This window comes from Nannospalax galili, unplaced genomic scaffold, assembly GCF_000622305.1.
Source record: "Nannospalax galili isolate Female #2095 unplaced genomic scaffold, S.galili_v1.0 scaffold1877, whole genome shotgun sequence".
NCBI classification, from domain to species: Eukaryota; Metazoa; Chordata; class Mammalia; order Rodentia; family Spalacidae; genus Nannospalax; species Nannospalax galili.
In genome coordinates this window covers 25,551-52,483 of record NW_008339061.1, presented here as the reverse complement: position 1 = coordinate 52,483, position 26,933 = coordinate 25,551, and the positions used below count along the sequence as shown (strand labels likewise).

The following is a 26,933-nucleotide window of genomic DNA, read 5'->3' as shown; positions in this document are numbered from 1 at the left end:
GGGGTGGGGCCGTGCGTGCGGCCGCTCCACCCCGACTGACAGCGCGGCGTCATGGCCGCGGACTCCCGCGCCAAGGCCGCCACTCTGGCCCTGAGACAGCGGCTGCTCAGGTACCCGGCGGGCAGACACGTACACCGCTCGCGCGTCCTCCGGGAGCCGCTGACTTCCCAGCCTCAGCCGAGGGGCCAGCCCTGGCCAGCCGGGAGGACCTCGCCTGCCGAGGACCCGGGCCTGGCTTGAGAGCGAGCCGGGGTGGAGCAGAGTTTTGGCCCTGGGCGGGGTTCGTGTCCCCGCAGAGTGAGAGGGAGTCTGCCCTTGACCTGCAGGGGGGGGGGGGGACCTCCTGCCACGTGAAGAGGGGGAGAGGCTGGCGCTTAGAGCTCGAGCTAGCCCCAGGGGCAGCGGGGCCACTGGGACGCCCAGGGATGCTCAGGCTGAGGGTACCCGTTCTCAGCAGCCATGCCAAAGCCCCTGTCACCGGGACCCCAGGGCCTGATGTGGGAGCGTGCAGAAATGATCAGGGCTGAACACGACTTCGACAACTTTGCCTCTACAACTTCCTGCCCCATCTTGTTCTTTGGAATGGGGAGGCTGACGTCAGGGAAGCCACCCTCTGCTGGGCTGCAAGCTTTTGTCCTTTGCCAGAAACTAGGAAGGCGTGAAGGAGGCCTGTGAGGAGTGGAGTCCCCACTCCAGGTCTTCAGACATGGCTGTCCATTCCCCGCCTGTCCCCACAGCTCTTCCTGTCGACTGTTTTTTCCTGAGGATCCTGTTAAGATTGTTCGAGGCCGAGGGCAATACCTCTACGATGAACGAGGGGTAGAATACATAGACTGCATCAACAATGTGGCTCACGGTCAGTATCTGACCTCCTGTCGGTGCAGGAGTGGAGGCTGAGGCTGTGACTCTGGTTCCAAGGTGACCCTGGGGTTGAGAGGTTGGGTTGAGAGTTTGGTTGTGGGTTGGCCACATTGATGTGCAGTGAAGGCCCCAATCTTTGTTTCTGTTTTACTTAATGTATGTGAGTTTTGCTTGCATGTATGTAAGTGCACGCGATTGTGCAATGCTCAGGGAGACCAGAAGAGGAAGTCAGATCCCCCTGGAACCGGATTGGTTGTTAGCCGCCATGTGGGTGCTGGGAACAGAACCCCTGTCCTCTGCAAGAGCAGCCAGTGCTCTTAACCTCTTAGCTCTTCAGCCCTGAGGCCTAAGTCTTTGTAAAGTAGCCAAAGAAGGCACCACACCACAGCTGTGCTAAACCAGGCACCAATCAAAGGTCCAGGTGTGAGGGTCCAAATTCCCCTTGGAACTCGTGGCAAACTCTATTTGCAGCAGATTGCTGAGCCATGACCCACCTGTGCAGCATGGCCTTTGTCCAGGGCAGGGTCATGACTGCAGACTCTCAGCATTGACTGTTGCTGATGCCTCAGGAAACAAGTTCAGCTAGCTGGGGCTGCCAGAGCTGATGGAGGAAAGGGGCCAGACTTAGCAGGCATACTGGAGGCAAATAAAGGTTAAAAGTCAGGGCTTCCACTCCAGGCTCTGCCCTCACATCCCTGTCATCCACTCACTGTGCCTTGAAGCAACTGAGGTGATAGCCACCAAGTGTTCTGAATAATTGTAACTGCTGGAACTTGTGTGTGGTTGTTTACTCTTAGCATCACTCACTCACCTGCTCACAGTCCCACCGGGGGCCTACCTTTGTCCCACAGTCTCAAAATACCTCCCTGAAAGCAAGGCGTACATTTTCTAGATAGTGCTTCTGAGGCTGGTGTTTTCCTTCTGCCCTTCCAATTCATAGCCATCATCTCTGCTCACCCCTCCCCCATCATTAGCTTCCTTTTTCCACATCTCCCTCTGTAACTGCAGAAGGGGTTGGGGCAGAGGAGGTGGGGAGGGTCTGGTAGGGCTGGCTGAGTGGAGTCGGCCATGTGATGGAAGTGGCCCTCTTGCAGTCGGGCACTGCCACCCCCTCGTGGTCCAAGCTGCACATGAACAGAACCAGGTGCTCAACACCAACAGCCGATACCTGCACGACAACATCGTGGACTATGCGCAGAGGCTGTCGGAGACCCTGCCGGAGCCGCTTTCTGTATTTTATTTCCTGAATTCTGGGTAAGTAGAGGTTAGCGAGCCCCTGGTAAGAACAAGGCCCGAAGAGGAAAGTCACCCATGCTGGGTACAGCATAATGAAGCTGCCTGGGGAGTGGAGAAGGCTTCAAGGAGAGGTTCCTTCTTTCCCGTTAGAGATCCTGGAGCTTTTTCTGAGGGATCTCAGCAAGGGACACCATGGCCCCCCTACCAGGATCACAGGGCTTAATGAGGTGTAATGGGTTTTCTTTCTGCTTCATGGATACAGTCCTCAGGTGGCTCTGAAAGGTACAGAAACATCAAGTGCCTCTACAAAGAAATAAGAAATTACTGAAGGGTCATTTTCTGGAGAAAGAATACAGGGTGTCATGAGGCTTGACCTGATGGTGCCTCCCTGTGGATGCTAAAGGCCATGAAGAGGCAGCTAAGGAACACGGAATGAAGGGGGCTGCCCACTCCACTGGAAGTATCCCTGTACAAAGGCCCGGTGGCATGAAAGTGCCTGAGGCACCAAAAGAGGAAGAGGTGACAATGGAGAAGGACCCAGGATTTTATCAGTCAAGTGAAAAGCTGCTTTTTATCCTAAGATTACTGGAAAGCCTTCAGAGGGTTTTAACTAGGAAGGTGGTGTCATGAGGAGGAAAACAAAAGTGGCTTGTGTTGGGCCCTTGTATCTAGTAGTAGCAACGACAGAATCACATTCCAACATATGGTAGGTAGTGGTATTTGGATTATAGTAATGACCACAGTGACGTTGCCACCCACAAGCTGTATTCTTCAGTCCCCTGAATAATTTATAGGAAGTAGACTTACTGTCTTCATTTTACAGATGAGGCGGCAGTTCAAAGGAAGGGGCCACCTGGTAGTGCTTACCTAGTATGCATAGGGCACTTCAATCTCTAGTACCACAAAATAAAAAGAGAGTAAGTGGGAGGGAAGGAAGGAAAGGAGGGAAGGGGCTGGCTAGGAAATGGAAACACCTAGACTGGGAAGAGCTGGGCACAGGGAGCGGCCCATCCTGTTGGTTCACCCCACCAAGTTCATTCCATGTGGACTCTAGTGACTTCATGTTGCCATATCCTGTGAGTCTGCTCTCTTGCCTGTTTCTCAGCAGGGTTTGACAGAGCTGACACTGTCTCTGAAGACGCCTTTTCCTCTTGCTTCCAGGATACCCTGCTCTGGTGTCTACCAGCTTCTGGGGCCGCTTCTCTAACTCTTTGCTGATTCTTCCTCTGTCCTGTGAGGCAGGTCCTGGGCGAGATTTCCCTCTAAGCCCTCTCCTCTGTGAGCTGGCCTATCTGCTTACTTGTCATCCATGTGAAGGCAGCATAAATCTGTATCAAGCCTCCCACATGTTTATCTTAAGGTTCTGAGTGGCCACTTGACAATCATCTCAAGTTTCACATATCTGAAGACAGTCATGAAATGCCTTCTACCTGCACCTGTTCTGAAATCATGGCACTGGGTCTCCCCAGCACATGCCATGTACACACCATCTCACGTGCATGTGCTCAGGAGCAAAACCACACACACAGTCCTGCCTCCAGGACATCTCTCTGTCCATCCTCATGGCCACCAGCTGCTCTCATCCAGGCAACCTCCAGGGCCTCTACCTGGAATCTTCTCCCTCAGGACTTAGGAAGAAGTCCTAAGGTGTCACTTCCTTGCGGAAGTATCACTGACCCCACTCTCTCAGTTGCCAGGGTAGCCATAATAAAAGACCCCAGACTAAAGGGCTTGAGCAATAGAAATGTATTTTCTCACAGTTCTGGAGGTAGAAGTCCCACATCATAAAGTTGGCAGAGTCAGCTTCCCCTGAGGCCTTGCTCCTGGGCTTGCACATGGCTGCCATCCCACTACCCTCACAGGACTGGCCGTCTGTGTGCACACGTTCCTAGTGTCCCCTTGTGAATCCAGAACTCTTCTCATAAGGACACCAGTCAGATCAGACTGGGGCTTGCCCTGAGGGCCTCCTTTTTACTTACCTCTTTAAAAGCCTCATCTCCAAATGCAGTGGCATATAGACCATTCTACAGTACTGGGATCAAGGCTTCAGTATACTCATTTTAGGGGAACACCATTAGCCTCTAACACCCTCCATTCCATTCCCGCTCCGCAGCACCTGTATCCAGTACTAGTACTTAGAAGAACTATGCCTATGCCTTTGTTTTTTGACTTTCAAGACACAGCAGAGTATGTTTCAGGGAGGACGAGGGCACATCTGTCTTACTGCTTGCTTCCACCCTGGTCCTATCACATGAGCAAGCAATGCCTGACCAATGGTGTCCTGAGAATTCTCCGCCTCTGTGGAAAGCCCTCAGATGGCATTCCAGGTCATACCCACATTTTCTGTCACAGATCAGAAGCCAATGACCTGGCCCTGCGCCTGGCTCGCTGCTACACAGGACACCAGGATGTGGTAGTATTAGACCAGTAAGTGCAACTCACAGCCCTGCCGGTCCAGAACCATGGACCCAAGGGCTTGTTAGAGGTTAGCAAGGCTCCAGCCTTAGTCACCCTTTGGCAGGGAGAAGGACCTTGGCCATTGGAGGTAGCATGGCAGGCAGAAGACTAGGCCCCAGTGACACCTCCCTGGAGGTGTTGTCTTCGGCCTGCCATTCTGTAAAGGCAGCTGCTGGGGAGGGAAGTTTGTGCTACAATGCTGAAATACTCAGACGGTTCCAGCTCTATCTCCCACATTCAGTAGCTAGTTATGCCTGAGACCTGAGAGGTCAAATAACTAGAATTGTGATGTGGCAAGTTGCCTTGCAGAAAGTCACTCTAAGGCCTGTGCTTAATCCCCAGCTCAAAAACTTGGTACTGGGCCAGAAAGATCAGCCTCTTGATATATTGTCTTCAAGGGTGGTAGAGAGTGGTCAAGGCCACTCCAGGGAGTACATGCCACCCCTAAGCCCACCATCCTTCTGTCCCCAGTGCTTATCACGGTCACCTGAGCTCCCTGATCGACATCAGCCCCTACAAGTTCCGGGACCTGGATGGCCAGAAGGAATGGGTCCACGTGGTATGCACTTCCCACATCAGCAACAGGTCGGTGCCCACCCTCAGGCTGGATGACATGGCTCTGTCACCCCCTGCAGGCTCCTCTCCCAGACACCTACCGGGGCCCTTACCAGGAGGACCACCCCAATCCAGCTGAGGCCTATGCCAACGAGGTGAAGCACCTGGTGAGCAGTGCACAGGAGAAGGGCAGGAAGGTAACCACACCCATACCAGTCCAGTGAATGACCCAAGCCTGGTGGTATAGGCATGCCATCCCAGCTAGTCGGGAGGCTGTCTGGGCTGTGTATATCAAGGTCAAGGCCAGCCTGAACAACTTAATGATAACCCTATATGACAATTTTTTAATATAAACAGAGGGATGGGAATATAACTCAGTGGAGGAGTGCTGCCTAGCATGTGTGAAGCCCTGAACTCAATCCTAGTGCTGTGTAAAAGAAAGCAAACTGGGCCCCTGCCCTTGGAGAATTTAATGTGGGAGAGGGATGCAGCTCCATAAATGCCCAGTAGAATTTTAGTGTGGATAGAGGTACATCCTGGGTTATACAGTCCTGTGGTCTACACTGGATGAGCCTGGGTGGTTAAGAGGTTACTATGGGGTTACATGGTAAAAAGTGAGTAGGAGTTAGCCATTCAAGGCAGAGCAGGAAGCAGACGAGCAAGGGCCACCTTAGTGGCCACCTGTGCAAAGGCAAGGACCATGTGAGTGGGACAGGTGGGGCAGGGGGACAGGTGGACAAGCAGGCCTGGAGAAGTAGGCAGGACTCTCATTCCTGGGGGTCCAGTATCATGCTGAGCAGCTGAAACTCTACCGTAGAAAGCCTCAGTAGCAAGGGAGGAAACCTGGGGACTGGGCTGTTCTCTCACTCTGAGTTGTGTGCAGGGTGGATTTCAGTGGGGCAGCCTAGAGACAGGGACCATGAGGAGACCTGCCCAGGGAAGTCTGGAGATTCTGCAGAGAGGCAGACAGGGATCTGGGTTGAAGCATCACCTGGGGCCGCATGAGACAGGCAGAGGTGTCTAGTTAGATGGCATGTGCAGGAGGCCAGTGCAGAAGGCGGCCTGTAGCCAGAGAGAACAAGCAGCACACTGAGAGATGTGACCATGGTGAGGCAGTGGGTGTCAGATGAGGGAGTGGATCAGAACGGCCACATTTTTGTCCCAGGTGGGACGAGAGTAGTGCTGGTCACCAGATAGGGGACAGAGAAGAAAGGGCCTATGGGAAAGAAGGGGATATCCAGGAATGTAGCTGACAAGAGCAAGCTGAGTCCAAGGGCTCATAAAGTGCAAAGGAAGGGGCCTGACCCAGCGGGAGCTCACGGAGCACCTGTCTCATCCACAGATTGCAGCCTTCTTTGCCGAGTCCCTGCCCAGTGTGGGTGGCCAGATCATTCCCCCTGCCGGCTATTTCTCCAGGGTGGCAGAGTGAGTAGATGGGTGGGCTTTGCCCAAGGGAGGGCAGGCTGTAATTGGATTCCCCAGTATCTATTCCAAATCTAACTACAGCCTAGCCTACTTGACAGAACTTTTTGACACAGGCCCTTAAAGAAATAACAGCCCAGAAAAGGCTAGCCATTTTCCCAAGGTAAGGACTCAGCACCCAAAGACTGAAGTCACTTGCCACAGGCCTGTCAGCCATCTGTCCTCCACAGGCACATCCACAGGGCCGGAGGGCTCGTTGTCGCAGATGAGATCCAGGTTGGTTTTGGCCGAGTAGGCAAGCACTTTTGGGCCTTCCAGATGCAGGGGGAAGACTTTGTCCCTGACATTGTCACCATGGGCAAGTCCATCGGCAATGGCCACCCTGTTGCCTGTGTCGCCACCACCCAAGCGGTGTCAAGAGCATTTGAAGCCACTGGTGTGGAATACTTCAACACAGTAAGTAGAGGCTACGGGACAGGGATTGCCAGGACAGCTCCTTGCCCTTGGTCAGTGAAGGCGTCAGGACTGGCACGGTGCCCAGTACAAAGACTTCTAAGACATCATCCTCTAGGAAGCTACATTTAGGTCAGATTGTTTTAAATACTGTAAAAATCTTTAAAAATTAATGTTAGGCGGGCATGGTGGCACACACTTTTAATCCCAGCACTTAGGAGGCAGAGACAGGTGTGTGTATGTGATACATGTGGTCAAATGACAACTTCCAAGAGTCAGTTCTCTCCTCCTACCATGTGAGTTCTGGAGATCTCAGTCCATCAGGCTTGGCAGCAAGCACCTTTACCTGCTGAGCCATCTTGCTGGCCCTACTTGATTATTTATAAACTCTTGGGAAGCTATCACCTCAAATAAAAATTAGGATCTTGACAATAACCCGGGTTTGCCCTTGTATGTACCCATTCCATGCCTCCCTCAGCAATGACCTCCCTCTGAATCCCATGTTACTTATTGTAGCTGTTTTTTATTTGTCTGTTTTTTACTTTAGTTGAGGTTTACCAAGCTGCACGTAACTTGGGGACTTTGTGGGTATTTTTCACCTGATGTCACACTACCAAGACTCATCTGTACCACTTGTCACTCATTTGGTCCTCTCTGCTTTGAGGTTGCTCTTTTGTTTTTGGTGATGATCAGTGCAGCTGTGGAAAACCCTTTCAGGTCTCTCTTCTGTCTGTATGCAGAAGTCTTTCTTGGGAGTGAAAAGATAGGTTACAAATTAACCCAGAAGTGGAACTGCTGGGTCATAGGGTGTGTGTTAGATAATGTTGTCCAAAGTACTTCACAGGCTAACACCATCAGGGCAGTTTTGCTGCTGTTATTTGGGTTGAGTGGTGGTGGTTTGGATTTTTTGAGACAAGGTCTTACTATGTAGCCCTGGCTGGCCTGGTACTTGCTGTGGCTGCCAACTCCTGGCAATCTTCCTGCCTCAGACTAAATGCCAGGATTACAGGTGAGCACTACCATGCTCAGCTTCTCATCAACACCTTTTCATTTTTGCCAGTCAAGTGAGGTATTAAATATAGTTCATACGGTCTTGACTTCAGATTTTGGGAAGCATCTCTTCATGTTTAAGAGAAATTTTATTGATTAAAGGATCTCATACAATGAATTTTGATTATATTCAGACTTCCTCTCCCATCTCCACCCTCACCCCACCCTACCTTCATGCCTTCTATTAGCAAATGAAAAAAAACCCATCCATCCTATCCATCTGAGCTGGGTACTGGAGAAAACGGAGTGTCAGATCTCTAATTCTTACATGGGTGCCAAAGTAAGGGCCCACTTCCTTTCCTTTCCATGGAGTTTGCACCCAGGTTTCTTGAAATGGGATTTTCACTCTTAATTTCTGTTTCTCTTACACACTGCTTAGCAACGTCAAGTAGGGATTTCTCTTTTTTCTCAGCAGTTGGAAAGACTTGGTTTCTTCATCAAAGTTAGCTATTCACAGCCCTTGCATGCAAGTTAGTTACACTTTGGCTGTTTCAGGGCCACACTCAGCGCAATGACCCCAGTGTGGACCAATTCGTTCTCCAACAGGCTCATCCCCCTCAGGGTTTTACTGTGGGTAAAAGCAGCTAGGTCCTCACAGCAGGCAGCAGTTAGCTCACAGGCTCCAATCCAAGATTCTGAGTGGCAGTTGGGAGGTTTCACAGCTTTCTATGACAGCTTTACATCAGTGTCCTCTAGCTTATTTTCTGAAATCTGTAGACTTCCCAGGTTCCTATCGCCGCTGACAGCTGCAGCCAGGTCAGCTGACCAAGGGTGCCACTGGGGTGTGTGGGTAGCCAGGCTAGTGTGGCTCTGCCATATTGGTTCCCGTTATTTTCCTCTTACCAAGTCCTGAGTTCAGAATTTTGAGATCAGTATAGACACCCCTATGGTCAGGCAAATACTCATCTTGTGTGATAAGGTTCCTCACATGGTCCATGACATGCATCCAGTCTCCTGGGAGCTAGCACCCCCCCCCCCCCCCCAGATCTCCCAAGGTCAGCTGCCTGGGGCATGCCTCATTCCACCACCATTCTTTTTTCTCATGGTTTTGTTTTTGGGTTGGTTTGTTTTTGGTTTTTTTGAGCTCCCTGTAGCCCCAGCTGACCTAGAACTATGTAGACCAGGCTGGCCTTGAATTCACAGGGATCCACCTGCCTCTGCCTCCCGAGTACAGGGATTAAAGGCATGCACTACCATGCCCAGCCTCATGTTTTTTTTTTAAAAAAAAAACAAAACACATTTGTGTATATGTGTTTGTCACACACATACCTGGATTCACATGTCATAGCAAGCACATGGAACTCAGGACAGCTTGCAGGAACCAGTTATCTCCTTCCACCATGTAGATCCCAGGACTTGAACTCAGGTTATCAGGCTTGGTGGCAAGTACCTTTACCTACTGAACCATCTTGCCAACCCCCTTCATTCATTGGCCATGTATATTCCTTCTTCTATAAAATGCTGGCTTGTTTCCTTTTCTGTTTTTAAATTACTAGTGCTTGTGGTGGTTTTTGTGATTATGTGTGCTCCACAAGCATAAATATCACACACTACTACACTCTGTCAGTAGTATATGTATTTCATCTAGTTACCTAGTTGATAACTTGCCACCTCCTTTATATGTTTGACAAAATTTTCAGGTTTTCACTCGATCAGGTTTTTTGTTTTTTTTTTTTAGTCTTTCTGAGATAGGGTCTTCCTGTAGCCCCAGCTGGCCTGGCACTCACTATGTAGACCATGCTGGCCTTGATCTTACAGAGATCCTTTGCCTCCCAAGTGCTGGGAATAAAGGTGTGCACCACACCTGGCCCAATTTTTAACATCCATCAACTCTGTTTTTGAGTCTGTTTTTAAATTTGTGGGGGCTGGAGAGATGGCTCAGTAAAAGCACTGGATGCTCTTGCAGAAGACCCACATTTAATTTCCAGCACCCACATGATAGCTAACAATTGTCTGTAACTCCAATGCCAAGGACTCCAACACCATCTTCTGACTGCATGACACAGATGCACTTATATTTTTAAAAAATAACAAAAAAATTTGAGTATGGGAATGCACGTGGGTGTCAGAGGACAATTTTCAGGAGTCTCTCCTTGCCTTCCACCTTGGTGAGACAAGGTCATTCCATTTCTGCAGCTTTGCTGGCTGTGTATAACAGGCCAGCTGGCCCATAGTCTTCCAGGTTATTCTCCTGTCTCTGCCTTACAAGAACTGGGATTAGCCGGGTGTGGTGGTGCACACCTTTAATCCCAGCACCCAGGAGGCAGAGGCAGGTGGATCTCTGTGAGTTCCAAGCCAGCTGGGACTACAGGGAGACCCTGTCCCAAAAAGACCAAAAAACTAAATAAACCACCACAACAAATGTGATTAGATGCATTAGATGCACACCACTGCATCTAGCTCTTTATCTGGGTTCCAGGGATGAAACTCAGGTCACCAGGCTTGTATGACTAGTGCTTTTACCTGCTGAGCCATCTCTCCAGCGCCATTTTATTGACTTTGATTTTGTTCTGTGGGTTTTGGGGTTTTTTTTTTTTTTTGTTTTTTCCTTTTTTGGGGAGAGAGGGACAACAGGATCTCCTTATAGCCCCAACTAGCCTGGAACCCACTATATAGACCAGGCTGACCTTGATCTCACAAGCGATCTACCTGCCTCTGCTTACCAGGTGCTGGGATTAAAGGTGTACACCACCATGTCCAGCCCCAAAAAACTTTTTATATGATCCAATTTGCTTATTTTTGTTTTTGTTGCTTGTATTATAGGGTTAGATTTAATGAGTCACTGCTTAGCCTGGGGAAAAAAAAAATCCTACACAAAAGTATTATACCTCACTGGTCATGGCGGTGGACGCCTTTAGTCCCAGCACTAGGGACAGATGGCAGCCAGCTCAAGGCCAGCCTGGGCTATATATCCAATTCCTGGCCAGTCAGGGTTACACAGTGAGACAATACATTAAAAAAATAAAATAGCCAGGCATGGTGGCACAAGCCTTTAATCCCCACACTTGGGAGGCAGAGGCAGGTGGATCCCTGAGTTTAAGGTCAACCTGGTCTACATAGAATTCCAGGACAGCTGGGGCTACAGGGAGACTCTGTCTCAAAAAGACCAAAAAAAAAAAAAAAAAAAAAAAATTGTGCCTCCAAATAAATAGCTACCCTGTTAGGAGAGGCTCCGGTACAGCTGAACAGTTAAACAGAAAATAAGCATGCTAGTCTACTTTATGGGAATGTTTATGTTCATGTTTAGATTTTTTTTGGGGGGGGGCTCTTTTTGACAGGGTCTCCAGAGCTGGCCTTGAACTCACAGAGATCCACCTGCCTCTGCCTCACAAGTTCTGGGATTAAAGGTATGTGCTACTATGCCCAGCTAAAAAATGATCTTTTCAAGGTGTGTTTTGTTTTCCTGTGGTGCCTGGGGATTGACTCTAGGACCTCCATGTACTGGGCATCCTACCACTGAACCACATGCCCCAGCCCACATTTGTTCACCTGCCTTGGTATTCATATAGGACAACTTGAAGTTGTCTCTCATCTCTCCCCATAGGTCCCAGGAATTTAACCCAGGTTGTTAGGCTTGGCAGGAAGCATCTTAACTCACTGAGCCATCTCACCAGCCCAGCTGCTTCAGTTTCTTTACATTTTAGTTAGTTTGAACTGTAATAACAAAAGCACCATAGGCTGAGTGGCTCAAAAGTAACCAAAATGTATTGAACACAATGCTGGAGACTGGAAATCTAGAATAAGAAAGCCAGACAGGTGGGGTCTGAGGTCCTCTCTGGGTTGCAGATAGCTGGCTTCCCACTATACCCTCATGGTGGAAAGTGCCAGAGCACCCTCGGGGATCCCTTTCATAACGATCTGATCCCATTGGTGAAAGCTCCACCTAGACTCGTTATGTGGTACATGCCTGAAATCCCAACACTCAAGAGGCTGAGGCAGAGTTACGACAGATGGCTCAGAGGTTAAGAGCACTGGCTGCTCTGGCAGAGGACCTAGGTTCAGTTTGCAGCACCCACAACCGTAACTCCAGTCCCAAGGGATCCAAAGCCCTCTTCTGACTTCCATGGGCACTACACAACATGGGTACACTTACATACATACAGGCACACCTTAAATACACATAAAATAATGAAATATCTTAAAGAGCCTGAGGCAGGAGGATCCTTGAATTCAAGGCCAATCTGGGCTAAATAGGAAGGCCGTCTCAAAAAAAAAAAAAAAAATTTCCAAGGCATACTGGTACAAGCCTTTAATCCCAGCACTTGGGAGATAGAAATAGATGGGTCTCCGAGAATGAGGTCTTCCTGGTCTACATAGTTCCTGGCCAGCCACAACTGCATAGTTAAGACCCTGTTTTAAAAATTTAAAAAAAAAAAAAAATCGTTGGGTGTGGTGATGCACGCCTTTAATCCCAGCACTCAGAGGCAGAAGCAAGTGGATCTCTGTGAGTTTAAGGCCAGGTTGGTCTAGTAAGTTCCAGGACAGCTGGGGCTACAGGGAGACCGTCTCAAAAAGACCAAAAATAAATAAATAAATAAATAAATAAAGTAGGTGTGGTGCATACCTTTAATCCCAACACTCAGGAGGCAGAGGCAAGCAAATCTGAGAGATCAAAACCAGCTGGTTGACACAGCAAGCTCCAGACCAACTAGAGCTAGAGGGGAGACCCTGTCACAAGACCACCAAAACAAAAAAAGGAACACATGAGATGGTGAGATGGCGTATCTGAAGATACTTGCTACCAAGCCTGATAACCTGAGAAGGGGCTCTCCACAATTCATGTGGTGGAAGAACTCTTGAAAATTGCCCTGACTAAACACTTGCACTGTGGCACTGGCGCCTCCCCTCCCCACTTATACTTTACCTGAACATATGTAAGTGCACCCATGTGTGCAATGCCTACAGGTCAGAAGACGTAAGATCCTCTGGAACTGGAGTTAAGGATGGGTGTTAGCCACCACTTGGGTGCTGAGAACCAAATCCTGGTCTTCTGCAAGAGCGTCAAGTGCTCTTAACCTTGAGCCATCTCTCCAGCCCCAGGTCCTACTTCTTAATGCCATTACTTTGAGGGTTAAGGTCTCAGCATACCCTTTTTGAGGAGATACAAATAGTCTGTTCTAAATTACTGGACTCAGATTTTTCAAGTATTTTTGTGCCTTTTTCTGAAACTCACATTTGTTTATGTAAGTCTATTTCCACAGGTTTGAGGTTTTTATCCTAGCTTTGAGTGGGGGGGGGTCCCACTGTGTTACTCAGACTTACCCCCAAATTCCTGGTCTCAGGCAGTCTTCTTGCTTCAGCCTCCTGAGTAACTGGCATGCAGAAGTGCGTCCCTGCGCTCAGCCTTTTTCTTTCTGGTCTTCACACTGGGCAGTCTCAAATAAAAGCTTTTATTGCCTGCTCCAATCTGTGGAGCCTCTATGGTGAATTTCTCTTATTAGTTGTTGCTTTTCAACTCAATTTCCTGGTGGGGTTTTTTTGTTTTTCTTTTTTTGAGACGGAGTCTCCCTGTAGCCCCAAAAGATTTGTTCATTTTTACAATCTCGCTTCCTTGATGTTTGGGGAGGCATCGTTTTCCTCCTTTCTTCACGTTTCTCACGGTTGTCATACACATCCTTGGCTTCTCAGCAGCCATCTGTGCTGCTCCCCAGCCTCAGAGTATGGGCCACATGCTGATTTCTTCTTGTGTGTCATGATCTTGTTCCAAAGCTAGACACAACATTATGAACTATGGAAATTGGTCTTCATGGTTGGTTTAGTTCACTTTTTGTGAACTGATTCTGTCAAGTCTGTATTCCTTATCATGCCTGGCCTCTGAACTCTATTCATGGGCAACCTAATGACTGTGAGGTCTCCTTAGTTACCTAGATCCACTAAGTTACTCTTAAATTTTTATTTTGTCTATTATGTTTGTGCTCTTTGTATGTGCACCTTGCATGTGCAGAGACCCAAGGAGGCCAGGAGAGGGCATCAGATCCCCCGTGGCTGGAGTCACAAGCAGCTAAGAAACCCATTGCCTTTACAGAGAGAACTAGGGTGCGGGAGGTAACCTCGCCCTGCATTTCCACCACTGCCACCCCATCACTAATTCTTGCCTCTTACAAAAATGTGATATGCTTCCTAAGCTTTTGGAAATGTATTAAACTTTATAATGCATCCAAATGCATTTATCTTGTCTGAGTCTGAGATTTTATTTTTATCTTCACATCAACTGTTTGCAGGTTTTCTCTCATTTTTCTTCCTGGATTCACAGCTGCTTTACCTACCTTGTATCTCGAGCTTTCTCTAACATCTTACCCATTCTTCCCTGGGGCATTTCTCACCTGGTCTTTAAGTTCATAATTACTCAACTGATCTAGATCTACTCTCCTTCCCATCTTGTTTCAACTGTTGTCTTTCAGGTCTCAGGTTCCACTTGCCTTTTTCATGTTCTGGTTTCGTGTTCACATCCTCCCTTGCATATTTTAGCAAGGGAGGACTCCTAGAATTGAGTCACGTCTTATAGTTCTGATAAAATCTGTTGTCCAGCATGTTGCTTTTCTTCTGTAAATTCTGTCCTTTATATGCCTTGTCCTTGTAAAACCATCCATGGGCTATCCTGCCACTGCCCTCAGGGAAGGCTCAACTAGGGAGCCACTGCATGATGGGAGACAGATGAGGTGAGAAGCTGCATGTCCAGGAAAGCATGTTCAGGCTTACACTTTACTGAGCCTTCAATATTTTTAAGGACCTACCAAGTATTTCATACCTTGCTCCCAATACAGAGAGCCACATTCAGGCACCCTCAGGGCTTACTGGACCAAAAGTGAGCCAAACCACACAGGATGCCCATCGAGTGCAGCCAGATAGAGCACATTTGCTATCAGAAACAACAGGTTTATGACTTTTCTAACACTCATTTCATGACTTAGAGAAATGCCACACAAGCCAAGCAAAAGGAGCCCCCAGTCCAGATGTGGCTTCCACACAGCCTGTCAAAATCCCTGGGCTTGGTACAGCCATGAGCTCACATCATCCAGTGGCTTTTCGGGGGGGGGGGCCTTTTTCAAACAGCGTCTCCCTGTCACCCCAGCTGGCCTGGAACTACGTAAACCAGGCTGGCCTTTAACTCAGATCTGCCTCTGCCTCCCAAGTGCTGGGACTGCAGGAGTGTGTTGCTCTTGATCCACCCACAGATGTGTGGTCCTAAGGCCACTCTTGACAGGAGCTGTAGAACTCCTGCCATACCTCTATGGTACCTCACCTATGCTAAAGACCCAGGAAGGCAGGACAGCTCACAGGAACCCCAGAGATCCCTATTTATGAAGAGGACAGTCCCAAGTAAGGAAGCTCAGGGCCTGTCGTCTTGCCACTGCCTGTGTGGCAATTCCATGTGGACCCCAGTCCATTCAGCCAGGCACTTGACATCACTCTTTATCCCCTGGCTCAGTTTGGTGGAAATCCTGTGTCCTGTGCTGTGGGACTGGCAGTCCTGGATGTCTTGGAAAAGGAGCAGCTCCAGGCTCATGCAGCCAGTGTGGGCAACTTCCTGATGGAACTCCTCAGCCAACAGAAAGCCAAACATCCCATCGTTGGAGATGTCAGGTAAGGATCTGGGGACAATCAATAGACACCACTAACACCTGCTGAGAACCCAGCGTGGTGCCATTTTCTTCTTTTACCTCTTACCCTGGGATGCTAATTTCTATGTCCACTCTCCAAAGGAGGAAACATAAAGGCACACCCAAACTTTCTTCTGTCCACACTCAGTACCTTACTCCCAAAACTTATCTCCACCCTCCTCCAAGGGTTCCTGGCTGTCCAGCCTCCCAAGAGGCACAGGGAAAGGTTCAGGGAGCTCCAAAGAGGGTTAAGGACCATGGTTCAAGGACAGACCTTTTAATATCACCTCCTCCAGGGGTACTGGGCTCTTCATTGGTGTGGACCTGATCAAAGATGAGGCCATGAGGACACCAGCAACACAGGAGACTGAATACGTGGTATCCAGGTATTTTTTTTTTTTCTTGAAACAAACTAAGTACTAAGATACCTCTGTACAGCCTAGGGCAATGAGCTGGAGGGAACCTAAGCCCACAGCCTTGGATGAAGGGCTTCATCAGCAGAAAACCTGGCTGCCCATTCTGTGCCCCATATTCTATGGTAGTCTTCTCCAGCGGACAATTCCAGTCAGACACTCAGAACCCAGTAGCCCTAATGTAGGGATCCAACTCCCCATTGGCAGGCTGTTGGGTAGAGGACTCCTGCATCCTCTTCTGGGTAGGGAATTATCTAGATTAATAAGTGCACCTCATTGACATGACTTTCCACTTGAACCCCAGGCAAGACCAGGCGCCTCAGGACTTTACCCTTCCACTCATTCCATTCTTTCCATTTGTCCCAATCTTAGGCCTTCTCCCACCACACCGAGTATGCCATGCCTTCATTTGCTGTGAATGTGTCACCTTGCTCATTGGAATGCACTTGTTAACCTACTCAATACTGATTTAAAATTTGCTCTCCCAATTTATATCGCTACCTCCACTCTAGGAGCCTCAGACTGAATTCTCAAGTGGTGTGGAAGCCAGATACCAAATCCTTCTATCTTTTACCTCAGACCTTAGCCCAGCCTTCCAATTCTCAATGAAAATGGAACTTTTGGGGGGGGGGACCTCTGTTGAGGCAAGATTCAACCTAAGATTTTAAAATTTTAAAAATAGTAAAGAATGTAACACCTTTAACCCCAGCACCTCTGAGGATGGGCAGACAACTCCCTTGAGTTTGAAGCCAGTTGAGACTTAACAAATTTGTCTTTGAGTGTTTTGCCTGCCTCTGCCTAGTGTGCTGTACCACCATGCCCAGCTTAAAATGTTTTACAAAACAATGCTGGGTAGTCAAAATGCATTCGTTTCACTCCACTCTCTGCAGCAATTATCGGACTAGGTAGTGTTAATGTGGAGCTGGGCATGGCAGCACAACTATCAGTATTAAGGCAGAAGGATGGCCAAGAACAGCCTCAGCAACATTAGCAAAATCTGCTCAAAATGAGATAGTAAAGCCCATAGACTGAAGGCTCTGCACAAGGTACACCATGAGTGGTCCGTAACCACTTAATTGGCCAGAAGACACGGAATATCAATAGGTGCTTTTCAAGGCCATCTTCAGCTACATAATTAGGAGGCCAGCCTGAACTACATGACACCATTTCCAAAATAAAAAGACCAGAGGACACATATGACTGACCAGAGTGTCCTTATGGGAACTGGCCTCTTGAGGACAGCATAGCTAGAGTTAAATACAAGGCTACTACCATCAGACTATAAGACTTTAAAAAAGCTGCTGGGCGTGGTGGTGCATGCCTTTAATGCCACCACTTGGGAGGTAGAGGCAGGCAGATCTGAGTTCAAGGCCAGCCTGGTCTATGTAGTGAGTTCCAGGACAGCTGGGGCTACCCTGTCTCAAAAAGAGAAAGACAAAGTGCCCTGTCCTTACAGGCTTAAGGATAAGCACATTCTGCTGAGCGCTGATGGCCCTGGGAGGAACGTCCTGAAGTTTAAGCCCCCAATGTGCTTTAGCCTGGACAACGCACAGTATGTGGTAGCAGTGCTGGATGACATACTAACAGGTATGCTTGGATGTGGCTCAGTGGTCAAACTCCCTGGCACATAAGGAACTGGGTTCAACCCTCAGGTCTCTACCACAAAACTAGTAACCTAAAGTGTCTTCTAGGTAGTTCAGAAAGCTCTGGTGAACAGTAGACTTTGTTGAGCAGGAACCAAGCCACTACCCAACATATGCATTTGACAGGTACCAAAGTGGAATGCAGGGCTAGACACCTTACAACTAGTGGGTTTGGGCATGACAGCAAACATTTACTTGGGCTGAGATAGGTGGATCATGTGTTCAAGATGATCCAGGGTTATGCTTCAATCCCCATTCTTTGAAATAGGAATGGGGATATAGTTACCCTTAGAATGTTGGCAACAGGACCTTTGTTCCATCTTTAAGCTAGGGTCATCTTCAGTTGCTAAGTAGCTAAAGTGAGGGTTTTTCCCAGAAATTAACAGTGCAGTGAAATTCTCCCCACATCCCCAACCCACTCAGGCCAACATCTGCCCAAACTCTAAAAAAAATTTCTACCAAACTGGACTATGACTAAACCATTTGTCTCAAGGTGTAGGGGTCAGAGTACCACCAAGGAAACCCTTCCGCTCCTACCTCCTTCTAGGTGACTTGAAGAGGGTTTTAATGGTGTAAAGCATGGGGTAAAAAAGGGTGTAAGACATGGATCTGGATGATACAACTGACATCCAAGCAGACTGGGCACTGACGGCACCTGAGAAGTGTGGACCAAGTAGAGCGGTTGTGTGGTCTTTTTTCAGATATGGAAGAAAAATTGAGAAGTTGTGAGACACTGAGGATCCAGCCCTGAGACAGCCCAGGTAAGCATCCTCCAAACAAGCAGGCCTTGCTTTGTATCTTACCATCAGCAGTTGAGCCTTTTAAAAGTATTCTGAGTGATGATGACCCCACATACATGCCACTGGTTGTTTTTGTCAAAATGGGTTACCCCTGGGTGCTGTCACCCCACCTCCACCAGGCAATCTCCAATACATTTCCACTCAAGCCATCCATTAAGTACAAAACTTAAGAATGTTCTAGAAATCGGAGGCTATGGGTGCAAAGTGGTAGCTCAAAAAAGGTCAGGTGGGTTAACAGCTCTAAGGACCCTGCTGTGGGAGGCCCTCGTTTCAGAGCACCTGGCACCTCCAACACTGGGCAAGGTCTCACAGAGCACATCCCACACTCACCCAGGCTTGGGGGTTTTTTAAATTTTATTTCAAAAGCTTGGATAGCTTCAATATCCAGGTCGTGGCAAAATCAGGACACGTGTAAAATACCTTACAATACATTAGATTCCCAAAAGGTACCAAAAAGTACAGTAAAATTAACACTTCCATCACAGGAAATGTATGACACAAATAATATAAAATTAAAAGGTGAAAAAAGGTGACACTGGTTTCCTAAGATACAGTTTTACTCTTTACAACCAGGGTCCACAGGTCCAGGCTGCAGAGTGGCAGCAGGAAGCAGACCCTCCAATCTGGTACTGGGTAACCTGGTAATAAAATCAGCCCCCTAATGCCACTCTCGCCTCTGAGACACCACACGCTGCCTAAAACAACTAGAGCTCTGGAAATAGTAAACAGGAGAGTGATTTCCAGGGGGGGAAATTTTAAATAAGATGCACATGGGACAGGCCATAGAAAGTTTGCCAAGTTAAATTTGGTACATAATTGTGTTCACTCCGTATCCAAACAAAGCGTGTGCGGTCGTCAGTTGGCCGCTCCTGCTGCCGTCTCAGTATGGCTTGTAGTTATTCTGATGGCCACCGCGTCGCTGGCTCTTCCCGTAATTTGTACTACCCTGACCTAGGGACAAGAACAACGTAGCAGCTACTACTTACTGAACATTCACCCCGTGCCAGGCGCTTGACACGCATCCTCAGGACTTTACAACTCTGCATAGTAGGGATCGGCTTCTCCACACCTTACTGAGGATCCTGAGCTGGAGCTCCAAATCAGCTCCAGTGCCTGAGCCAGACCTGTCTGACTCCAAAGCCCCTGCTGCCATCGGCCCCTACACTATCTGACCTGCCTCCCCTAGGAGGAAGTAGATGGGGCCTCCCTCTCCTACTTACTGTAGTCGTAGCCGGGGCCGTAGCCGTAATAGCCATAAGGCGAGTAGTCGTAGCCGCCATAGCCGGGCCCGTAGCCCTGCTGGTAGCCGTAGCCCTGGTTCCAGTAGTTGCCGTAGCCCTGATTCCAACTCTGACTCTGACCTGTGGGGGGAGCAGGGCACAGGGGCCCATGACCATTTAGCACACGCAGGAGCTAGGATGGAGGATATCCTGCCCTTTGGGTGGCGGGGTTACTATGGCAACTCAGGCAGAAGCCAAGAGGCTACAGTTCTGGCATAGAGGGCCCTTGGCCCAGCCCTGAAATCAGGAGGCCAGGATGCTAACTTCACTTGGAATTCAGGTAGCTCATTTGCTCACATCACCCTCTGATCACCTCCACCCTCCTCCTCCCTTGGCAGCTTTGCCTTGAAAATGATGCAGTTCAGGCTTTGGAGTCAGAGGGGCCTGGGATGGAAACAGCTAAGCGCCTGGCACAGCTCTGCCTTTCTAAAAGCCCGCGGGTAATGTGTACCAAGACTCAGGACAGCCACAGAGCCAAGCATAATCCACCATGCCCCCTGCCCCACCCCCATTCCCCAGTGCAACGCAAATGCCACCCCTGCCCTGGGACCCCAAGCTGCATGAGTAAGAAAAGACAGGGCTCTTCCATTCCACAGCAGCACAAGCACACAGCCTCCACCCAGGAAAACCATTCCTATCCTTTGCCCTGACCCCACTTCACACTGTCTGCCTATCCCGGCTGCACAAAACACCAGAGGCAATGCAATCCCAGACAGGCACAGGAAGCTTCTTGCAGGCAGGGAAAATCTTCATCCAGCTTCCACTTACCTCCACCTCCACCACTGCCTCGGTTCCCTCGGTTGCGATTTCCACGGCCCCCAGAGCCATACTGCTGTTGCTGATACACCTCTTTGGGCTGGGCAACCTTGATTTCACACTAAAACCAAGAGGACAGTGGGTCAAGTCCTGTGGGACGAGCTCAGGTCTGGGATGGTTGCAAAGACCTTTACTGCAACAAAGGTTCAGATGGCACATCAAGTCATCTGCTTGAAAACATGGTGGGTAGGAGGCTACTTTTGGTCTAGAAATTCCTAGAACCACAGCTAAAACCAGTAAGTCTAGAGACAGCTCCATGTCTAACAGGACAGCTGGAGGAACTAGCCATACTGGGCATGGTCTGTATTCTTACAAGGGGCCTCAGGCACTAAGTTTTACTTTTTTTCTTTTACAGAAGATACTCATCCTACTTAAATACTAACAGAACCCAGACTTCCACCTAACAGATAAAAGTACGCCTCTGAGGCCAAACTGCCTGCCACCCCCACCCCTGGTCAGTCCATTGTTGTGATGTCTGAATCTCAGCAGGAACTGCAGTGAGATTTACTGGGGGTGGGGTGCTTCTACCTATAAATAAATATTAATGGTTTGCTTAAGAATAGTTCTGACACCCATTAAAAACAGCAAAAAAGAACTGGGTATGGTTGTGTAAGACTTTAGGAGTTCAAGACTAGCCTCATCTACATAGTGAGATGTTGCCTCAAAAATTTTGAGCAGGCCAAAGTGCCCCACACAGACACCTTGGTATTATACTGAACAGGAGGCTGGAGAATGGCTCAGCTAGGTTAAAAGCACTGGCTGCTCCTCTTGCAGAGGACTCTGGTTAGGTTCCCAGAACCCACATGGTGCCTAACAACCATCTAAAATTCTAGTTCCATGGGATCCAATGCCCTCTCTTCTGGCTTCCGTGGGCATCACAGGACACAGTACACTTAGGTTCATACAGACAATACACTCATACACATAAATACTGAATATGCCCATCTAAATACATTTACTTCTAAGACCCACCAGCAGCACTTTCACTAAAATACTGCCAGAGGCTTGAGGCTCTTCCTATCCCTTCACATTAGTGCATACCAAAAAGGCCCCCATAGTCCACTGGATTAACTGACTACCTCACCCAACTGCCTGCTTTAATCTCCACCCAAGCTTTCTAAACTCGCAGTGAGGAAGGTAGGGAACCTTCTTGGAGCCCCACCCTACCTGTCACCTTATCTGGTGGCCACTCCTGCTCCACACAGAGCCTGCTACACCCTGCCACACACAGCAAGCCACACCTTCAACGGCCCTAAAGCACCAACCTGACAATCTAAACTAGTTGAAGTATGAAGCACTCCACTACACAGGACTACATGAGAGCTGCCCAGGAGCCTGCCTGCAGCAGGGTTAGCTACCCAGAAGGTGCATGGGAACAGAGGTAGCAGAGAAAAGGGAAGTAGAAAAGATCTAGAGCAGATTTTTTTAAAAAATCATCAACTGAGGGAAACTTGTTACATATCTTCGAACTCCTCATTTTAAATCAGGAATCAAAGCTGGTCAGTATGTTCCATTCATAGAAGCCTTCCTCACAACCAATTTTCACTGCTAGTCCCTACCAGCCCAGCAGCTCTTTGAAAGAGAAGACTACCTGTCCCAATCAGCATGATATATTGTAGACAAATAGTAAGGTCTTACTAACCTGGAGAGATCATGGAGGTAAGCCCAAACTAATCCATATCTCCCAAGAGCCAGTTATCCAAAACCAGGCCAGAGCTGTGGTGCCTTACCTTGCTTCCACTGACAGTATGAAATTTTTTCTCCAAAACCTTCTTCACAGGTTCTTCTTCTTTAAATGTAATAAAAACAAAACCCCGTCTTTTGTTCAACTTAGGATCCATTGGCAGCTCAATGGCCTCAATCTGTAAAAACATAGCAAGCAGAGTTCAAGTCCAACCCCCTGGTAGCCCAGAACACATAGGTAACTTATAAGATTCTGAGAAACAATGACAAGTGAGAAAGTCCTAGGACAAGGCCACTAAGGACCAGGAAGAAAACAGCTAGCAGGCCACTCACCTCCCCAAACTCCCGAAAGTACTCTCTGATCTTTTCCTCTGTGGCTTCAGGGTTCAGACCCCCAACAAAGATTTTCTTCACAGGATCCTTCTTCATAGCCATAGCCTTTTTAGGGTCAATGACACGGCCATCCAGTCTATGTTCCTTCTGATCTAAGACCTGTGACAGAAAGGTGTCAGGTTTTAACCAAGACTGCAGCAGTAGCACACAAAACTCATTTCATTCCTCTGGAACTATTCCAAGTGGACACCCCAACCTGGTGTTCTCCAAACCTGTAGTACAGACAGAAAACCACCTAAAAAATACCTATAAACCAGTCTTCACCCAGAGCCTTTGCTGGTGCTCAACAACCTCTTTCTACCAGTAGTTTCAGCTTCAAGCTCACCTCTTTCCAATACAGCAGTGACTAGGATCACAGGGTGAAGATAATCTACTACAGTTTAAATGCTGACTCCACCCCTGCAACCACATGAACTCTTCCACAAATGTGAGGATTAGGAATGGGGGTCCAGCCTCATTAAAATGAGGCTAAATGTCTATCCTCATAATTTTGGCCTTTTTCTAATCCCCATAATAATGTACTTACTTCACTGTACCCATGAATAGGCACATACTAAAGGAAATAAGGGCCACAGGTTACTGCTCAGCCTCTGCCCTACATAAGCAGGGCTCTCAAACTTTTTTTTTTTTTTTAAGAGGAAAAGGCTGGGAGCTGGGCAAAATAACACATGCCTTTAATCCCAGTACTCAGGAGGCAGAGGCAGGTGGATCCGAGTTCAAGGCCAGCCTGGTCTACAGTTAAGTTCCACGCCAGCTGGGGCTACAGGGAGACCCCATCTCAAAAAAAGACCAAAACAAAAATAGGTGAGCATGATGGCACATGCCTTTAATCCTAGTGCTGAGAAACAGAGGCTGAAATATCTTTAGAGACCAAGACCAGCCGGGTCTGCATAGTGAGTTCCAGAACAGCCAGGACTATAAAGTGAGACCTTGTCTCAAAAACAAAAAAAACCAAAAATGAGTAATCCTCCAGTCACTCCAGCACATACACTGCAACTTAATCCGCACTATACCCCCTGAAACAGGAATCTAAGCTCCTAACCTCTACTTGTCCCAAATCATCTAACCACTGCAGCAATAGGAGCTAAAACCCTAACAGGGCTTCTAAGTGTCCAGCTTACCTTCTCCACACTGGCAGAATCTTTGAAGAGGATAAACCCAAACCCTCTTGACCTTCCAGTGTTGGGATCCATTTTTATTGTACAGTCAACGACCTCTCCAAACTTAGTAAAATAATCCTTTAAATCTTTCTTGCTGGTATCCCAGCTCAGACCACCAACGAACATTTTTCTGAAATGGCAGGGTGAGACACATGGCATCAGTCTTGGATGCAAGCTGTGATTTCTTTTAGGAAGGCCTGGGTCTGGCTAGCTTTCCAACGAGAAGGCTTAAAAAGCCACTATCCTGCGGGCCAGGTCTACACAGCCACTCTTCTCAGTCTACAAGGGTACTTTCATGTTATTCTGCCTCCGCTCTCCAGTCAATTCAACCCGGACCTAACGAGCTTAACGAGATGGGATAGCCACAGGCTGTGATCAAGGACAATCCGGCCAGAAGACCCCTGACCACTCACAAGTAGAAGCTGCGTCCTCCACTCCCCAATCTAAGACCTCGTTCTTGTCCCGTCTACACCGTGAACCCGACTCAAGGAACTGCGGGTTTTCCTGGGGCCTAGCCCGCCCCGGGGTTCAGACGAAACTCCGCCCCTCGACCCGAGGCAGGCCAGGCCCGGCCCGGCCCGCCGCGCGCCAACTCCGCCCACGCACGGCCCTCCGCACCGCCCGATCCGAGGTCGCGGCGCCTTCCCCTCTTCCGGGGCCGCCGGCCCAAGGCCGGGCTTCAGCCCGCTACCGCGGGAGCGGCTCTGGGGTGGCCCATCCCGAGTCCCCCTCAACCAACTCCTACCAGTCCCGGCCAAGGGGCCGCGCGGGGGCCGCTCCAAAGCCCGCTCGGCCGCCCCTCCCCCCGCCGCGTGGCGCCAACAAAAGGCGGCCCCGGAACAAAGGCGGCGCCCCCGCCCGCGGCCGCACCTACCCCGCGTCCTCCTCGTTCTTGCTGGCGTTGATCTGGTCGCCCTCCGCGCCGTTCTGGTTCCCGCTCGGGGCCGCCGCGGTCCCGCCCCCAGACGCCGCAGCGGCCGGCGCCGCCGCGGTCCCCGCGCTGGCCTCGGCCGGGGCCTCGCTTTCAGGGGCGGCCTCGTGCCCGTTCTCAGTGGCGCCCGTTGTCTCCATGGGCTGCTCCTCACCCGCTTCCGACATGGTAGGCCCGGCCGCCGCGGCTCCTACTACGAGCGATAACAGCGCGTCAGGCCCGCACGGTTCACCCCCGAACGCCCGCCCACCGCCCGCGGCCCAGCCGCTCACCTCGCCGCCGATGACGCCGCGAGGCCCGCTAGGCCTTTCCTCGCCTGATTGGCACCGCGGGCTCGGCCGCGCTCAACCTCGCGCCGCCGCGGCCTGTACTCCGTCCACCGACGGAGCCGCTCCCGCTACGTTTCCGCCTCGGCCGCCGCCGCACGGGACTCACCGACCCAAAGCTCCGCTCCGGCCCGCGCGGTACCTCCGTCTGACAATGCCAACTCGTGGCGCTCTTTATAATGCCGGAGCCGGAGCCACCTCGCAACAAGGAGCGCGCTCATTGGATGACGCGGCCCGCCACTCACCATTGTCCTGACTTCTGATTAGTGGCAGCGGCGCGCGCGCTCTAGATCCGGGAACCGGGCGGGCTTTGTCCTCGTTTTGGAACGCGCGCGAGTTGGGGAACCGCGGACGGTTCCGGTCATCAGCGGGCGGGCCTATCGAGCGTGCTGAGTGACCGGCCGGCAGGGTTCGGAGGCTCCACCGCTCAGCGGCTTTCTTGTTCGGTGCGGCCGGCCAGTACCGTTGTCGTTGCACACCCCTTCCCACCAACCTCGGCTCCTCCCTGTCTCCCAAAAGAGAACGAGCGGGAGGAAGTCCCCCCACAGTCGTCCAAGGTCGCCCCCACAGTGCCGGAAACCTGGCTTCCAAGATGTGGGGTGTTGGGGTCATCCAAGGACTGCAGCGCGGCCTGGCATGATCAGGACGGGACCCCCTTCCCCTATCGGCGTTAGTGTCCTGAAATGCGCAAGTTCCTGCCCAATCCCTCCACACTGGAGGCATTTGGGATCCTGGGATCTGGCGCCATGAACGTTGAACCATAGTGTTCCCCCAACTCTGCTTAGCACCACTTGCCACTTAACATCGCATTTATACTTGTGCATACTTAAGATTTTCCTTTCAATTCTTTTGTTTATGCGGTTTGGTTTTTTGAAATTCTGAGACACACACACTCACACAGCGTGCCCCCCCCCCACCTCCCCAGTGTTGAGATTATAAGCCTGCAAACCCATCTCTGGCTTAACTTCATTTAAGGTGACTATTGGGGGGGGGGGCACACTGGAGAGATGATTCAGCGATTAAGAGCACCTCTACTCTTACAAAGGACCCCAATTAGATACCCAGCAGCCAGCACTCAAAACCTCTGTAACTCCAGTTCCTGGGAATCTGTTCTCTGACACCTGATGGCACTTGTTTTGGCCTCCAAGGGCACCATGCATGCATGTGGTACACATAAAATAAAAAGATGACTTTTGTGTTAATAGTCTTATGCATCCCAGGGTAGCCTGGGACTTGTGTATCCAAGGCTGGCCTCAAACTCACAGTCCTCCTGCCTCAGCCTCCATAATGCTGGATTACAGACTTGCCACCCATCAAGTCTGAAACTTTTGTTTTTGAGAAAAACATCAGTCCTATGAAATCATGAGGTGGGGGGAGGGGAAAGTAAGGAAGGGTACTTCTCTTTTTCTTGAGCTTCGACCACAGACCTTCAAAGGCCTGGGTAATCCGTGATCTGTGTGTGTGTGTGTGTGTGTGTGTGTCTGTGTGTGTGTATTGCGGTGAGTGCAGGTATGCTAGGACCTCCATGTGGAGGCCAGACAACTGCTTCAGGTGTCAATCCTCACTCTGCACCTTTTGGCACAAGCGTGGTCTGTGCAGCTTGTGGTAGTCAGAAAACAACTTCCTGGAGTCAGTTCCTGTGAAGATGGAACCGAGGTCCCCAGGCTTTGGTGGCAAGTACTTTACCCACTCAGTCACCTCACCTTGTTTAGAAGCAGTCTTTTCTTTTGGTATTTTTGAGACAGGATCGCTCTGTAGCCCCAGCTGACCTGGAACTCACTATGTAGACCAGGCTGGCCTTGAACTCACAGAAATCCTCCTGTCTCTACCTCCCAAGTGTTGGGACTAAAGGT

The 26,933-nt window shown here is 49.7% G+C and overlaps 2 protein-coding genes across 7 annotated transcripts; one reads left to right on the top strand and one right to left on the bottom strand.

The window, feature by feature from the left end:
* Window positions 1-21,171, top strand: Phykpl (5-phosphohydroxy-L-lysine phospho-lyase). Of its 4 annotated transcripts, XM_008833759.3 has the most exons (13): window positions 1-110; window positions 738-856; window positions 1,956-2,115; window positions 4,450-4,524; window positions 5,026-5,113; window positions 5,190-5,306; window positions 6,452-6,534; window positions 6,762-6,987; window positions 15,464-15,618; window positions 15,932-16,021; window positions 17,505-17,635; window positions 18,393-18,452; window positions 20,943-21,171. In XM_008833759.3, the coding sequence occupies exons 1-12, from the start codon at window positions 52-54 to the stop codon at window positions 18,440-18,442; spliced, it is 1,353 nt and encodes a 450-aa protein (XP_008831981.1). In that variant the 5' UTR covers window positions 1-51; the 3' UTR covers window positions 18,443-18,452; window positions 20,943-21,171. The 4 variants fall into 4 exon arrangements, with proteins under 4 accessions (XP_008831981.1, XP_008831983.1, XP_017653835.1 ...); XM_008833761.3 differs by lacking the exon at window positions 4,450-4,524; XM_017798346.2 differs by lacking the exons at window positions 1-110; window positions 738-856; window positions 1,956-2,115 and having other exon boundaries at window positions 2,133-4,524; window positions 5,190-5,276.
* Window positions 18,828-25,251, bottom strand: Hnrnpab (heterogeneous nuclear ribonucleoprotein A/B). 3 transcript variants are annotated; one of them, XM_008833763.3, is made up of 8 exons: window positions 25,027-25,251; window positions 24,698-24,944; window positions 23,785-23,953; window positions 22,604-22,762; window positions 22,318-22,449; window positions 20,540-20,648; window positions 19,712-19,852; window positions 18,828-19,442 (listed from the first exon to the last, which is right to left on the bottom strand). In XM_008833763.3, the coding sequence occupies exons 2-8, from the start codon at window positions 24,919-24,921 to the stop codon at window positions 19,372-19,374; spliced, it is 1,005 nt and encodes a 334-aa protein (XP_008831985.1). In that variant the 5' UTR covers window positions 24,922-24,944; window positions 25,027-25,251; the 3' UTR covers window positions 18,828-19,371. The 3 variants fall into 3 exon arrangements, with proteins under 3 accessions (XP_008831985.1, XP_008831984.1, XP_008831986.1); XM_008833762.3 differs by having other exon boundaries at window positions 24,698-24,947; window positions 25,027-25,230; XM_008833764.3 differs by lacking the exon at window positions 19,712-19,852 and having other exon boundaries at window positions 24,698-24,947; window positions 25,027-25,229.
* Window positions 25,252-26,933: the final 1,682 nt, after the last annotated feature.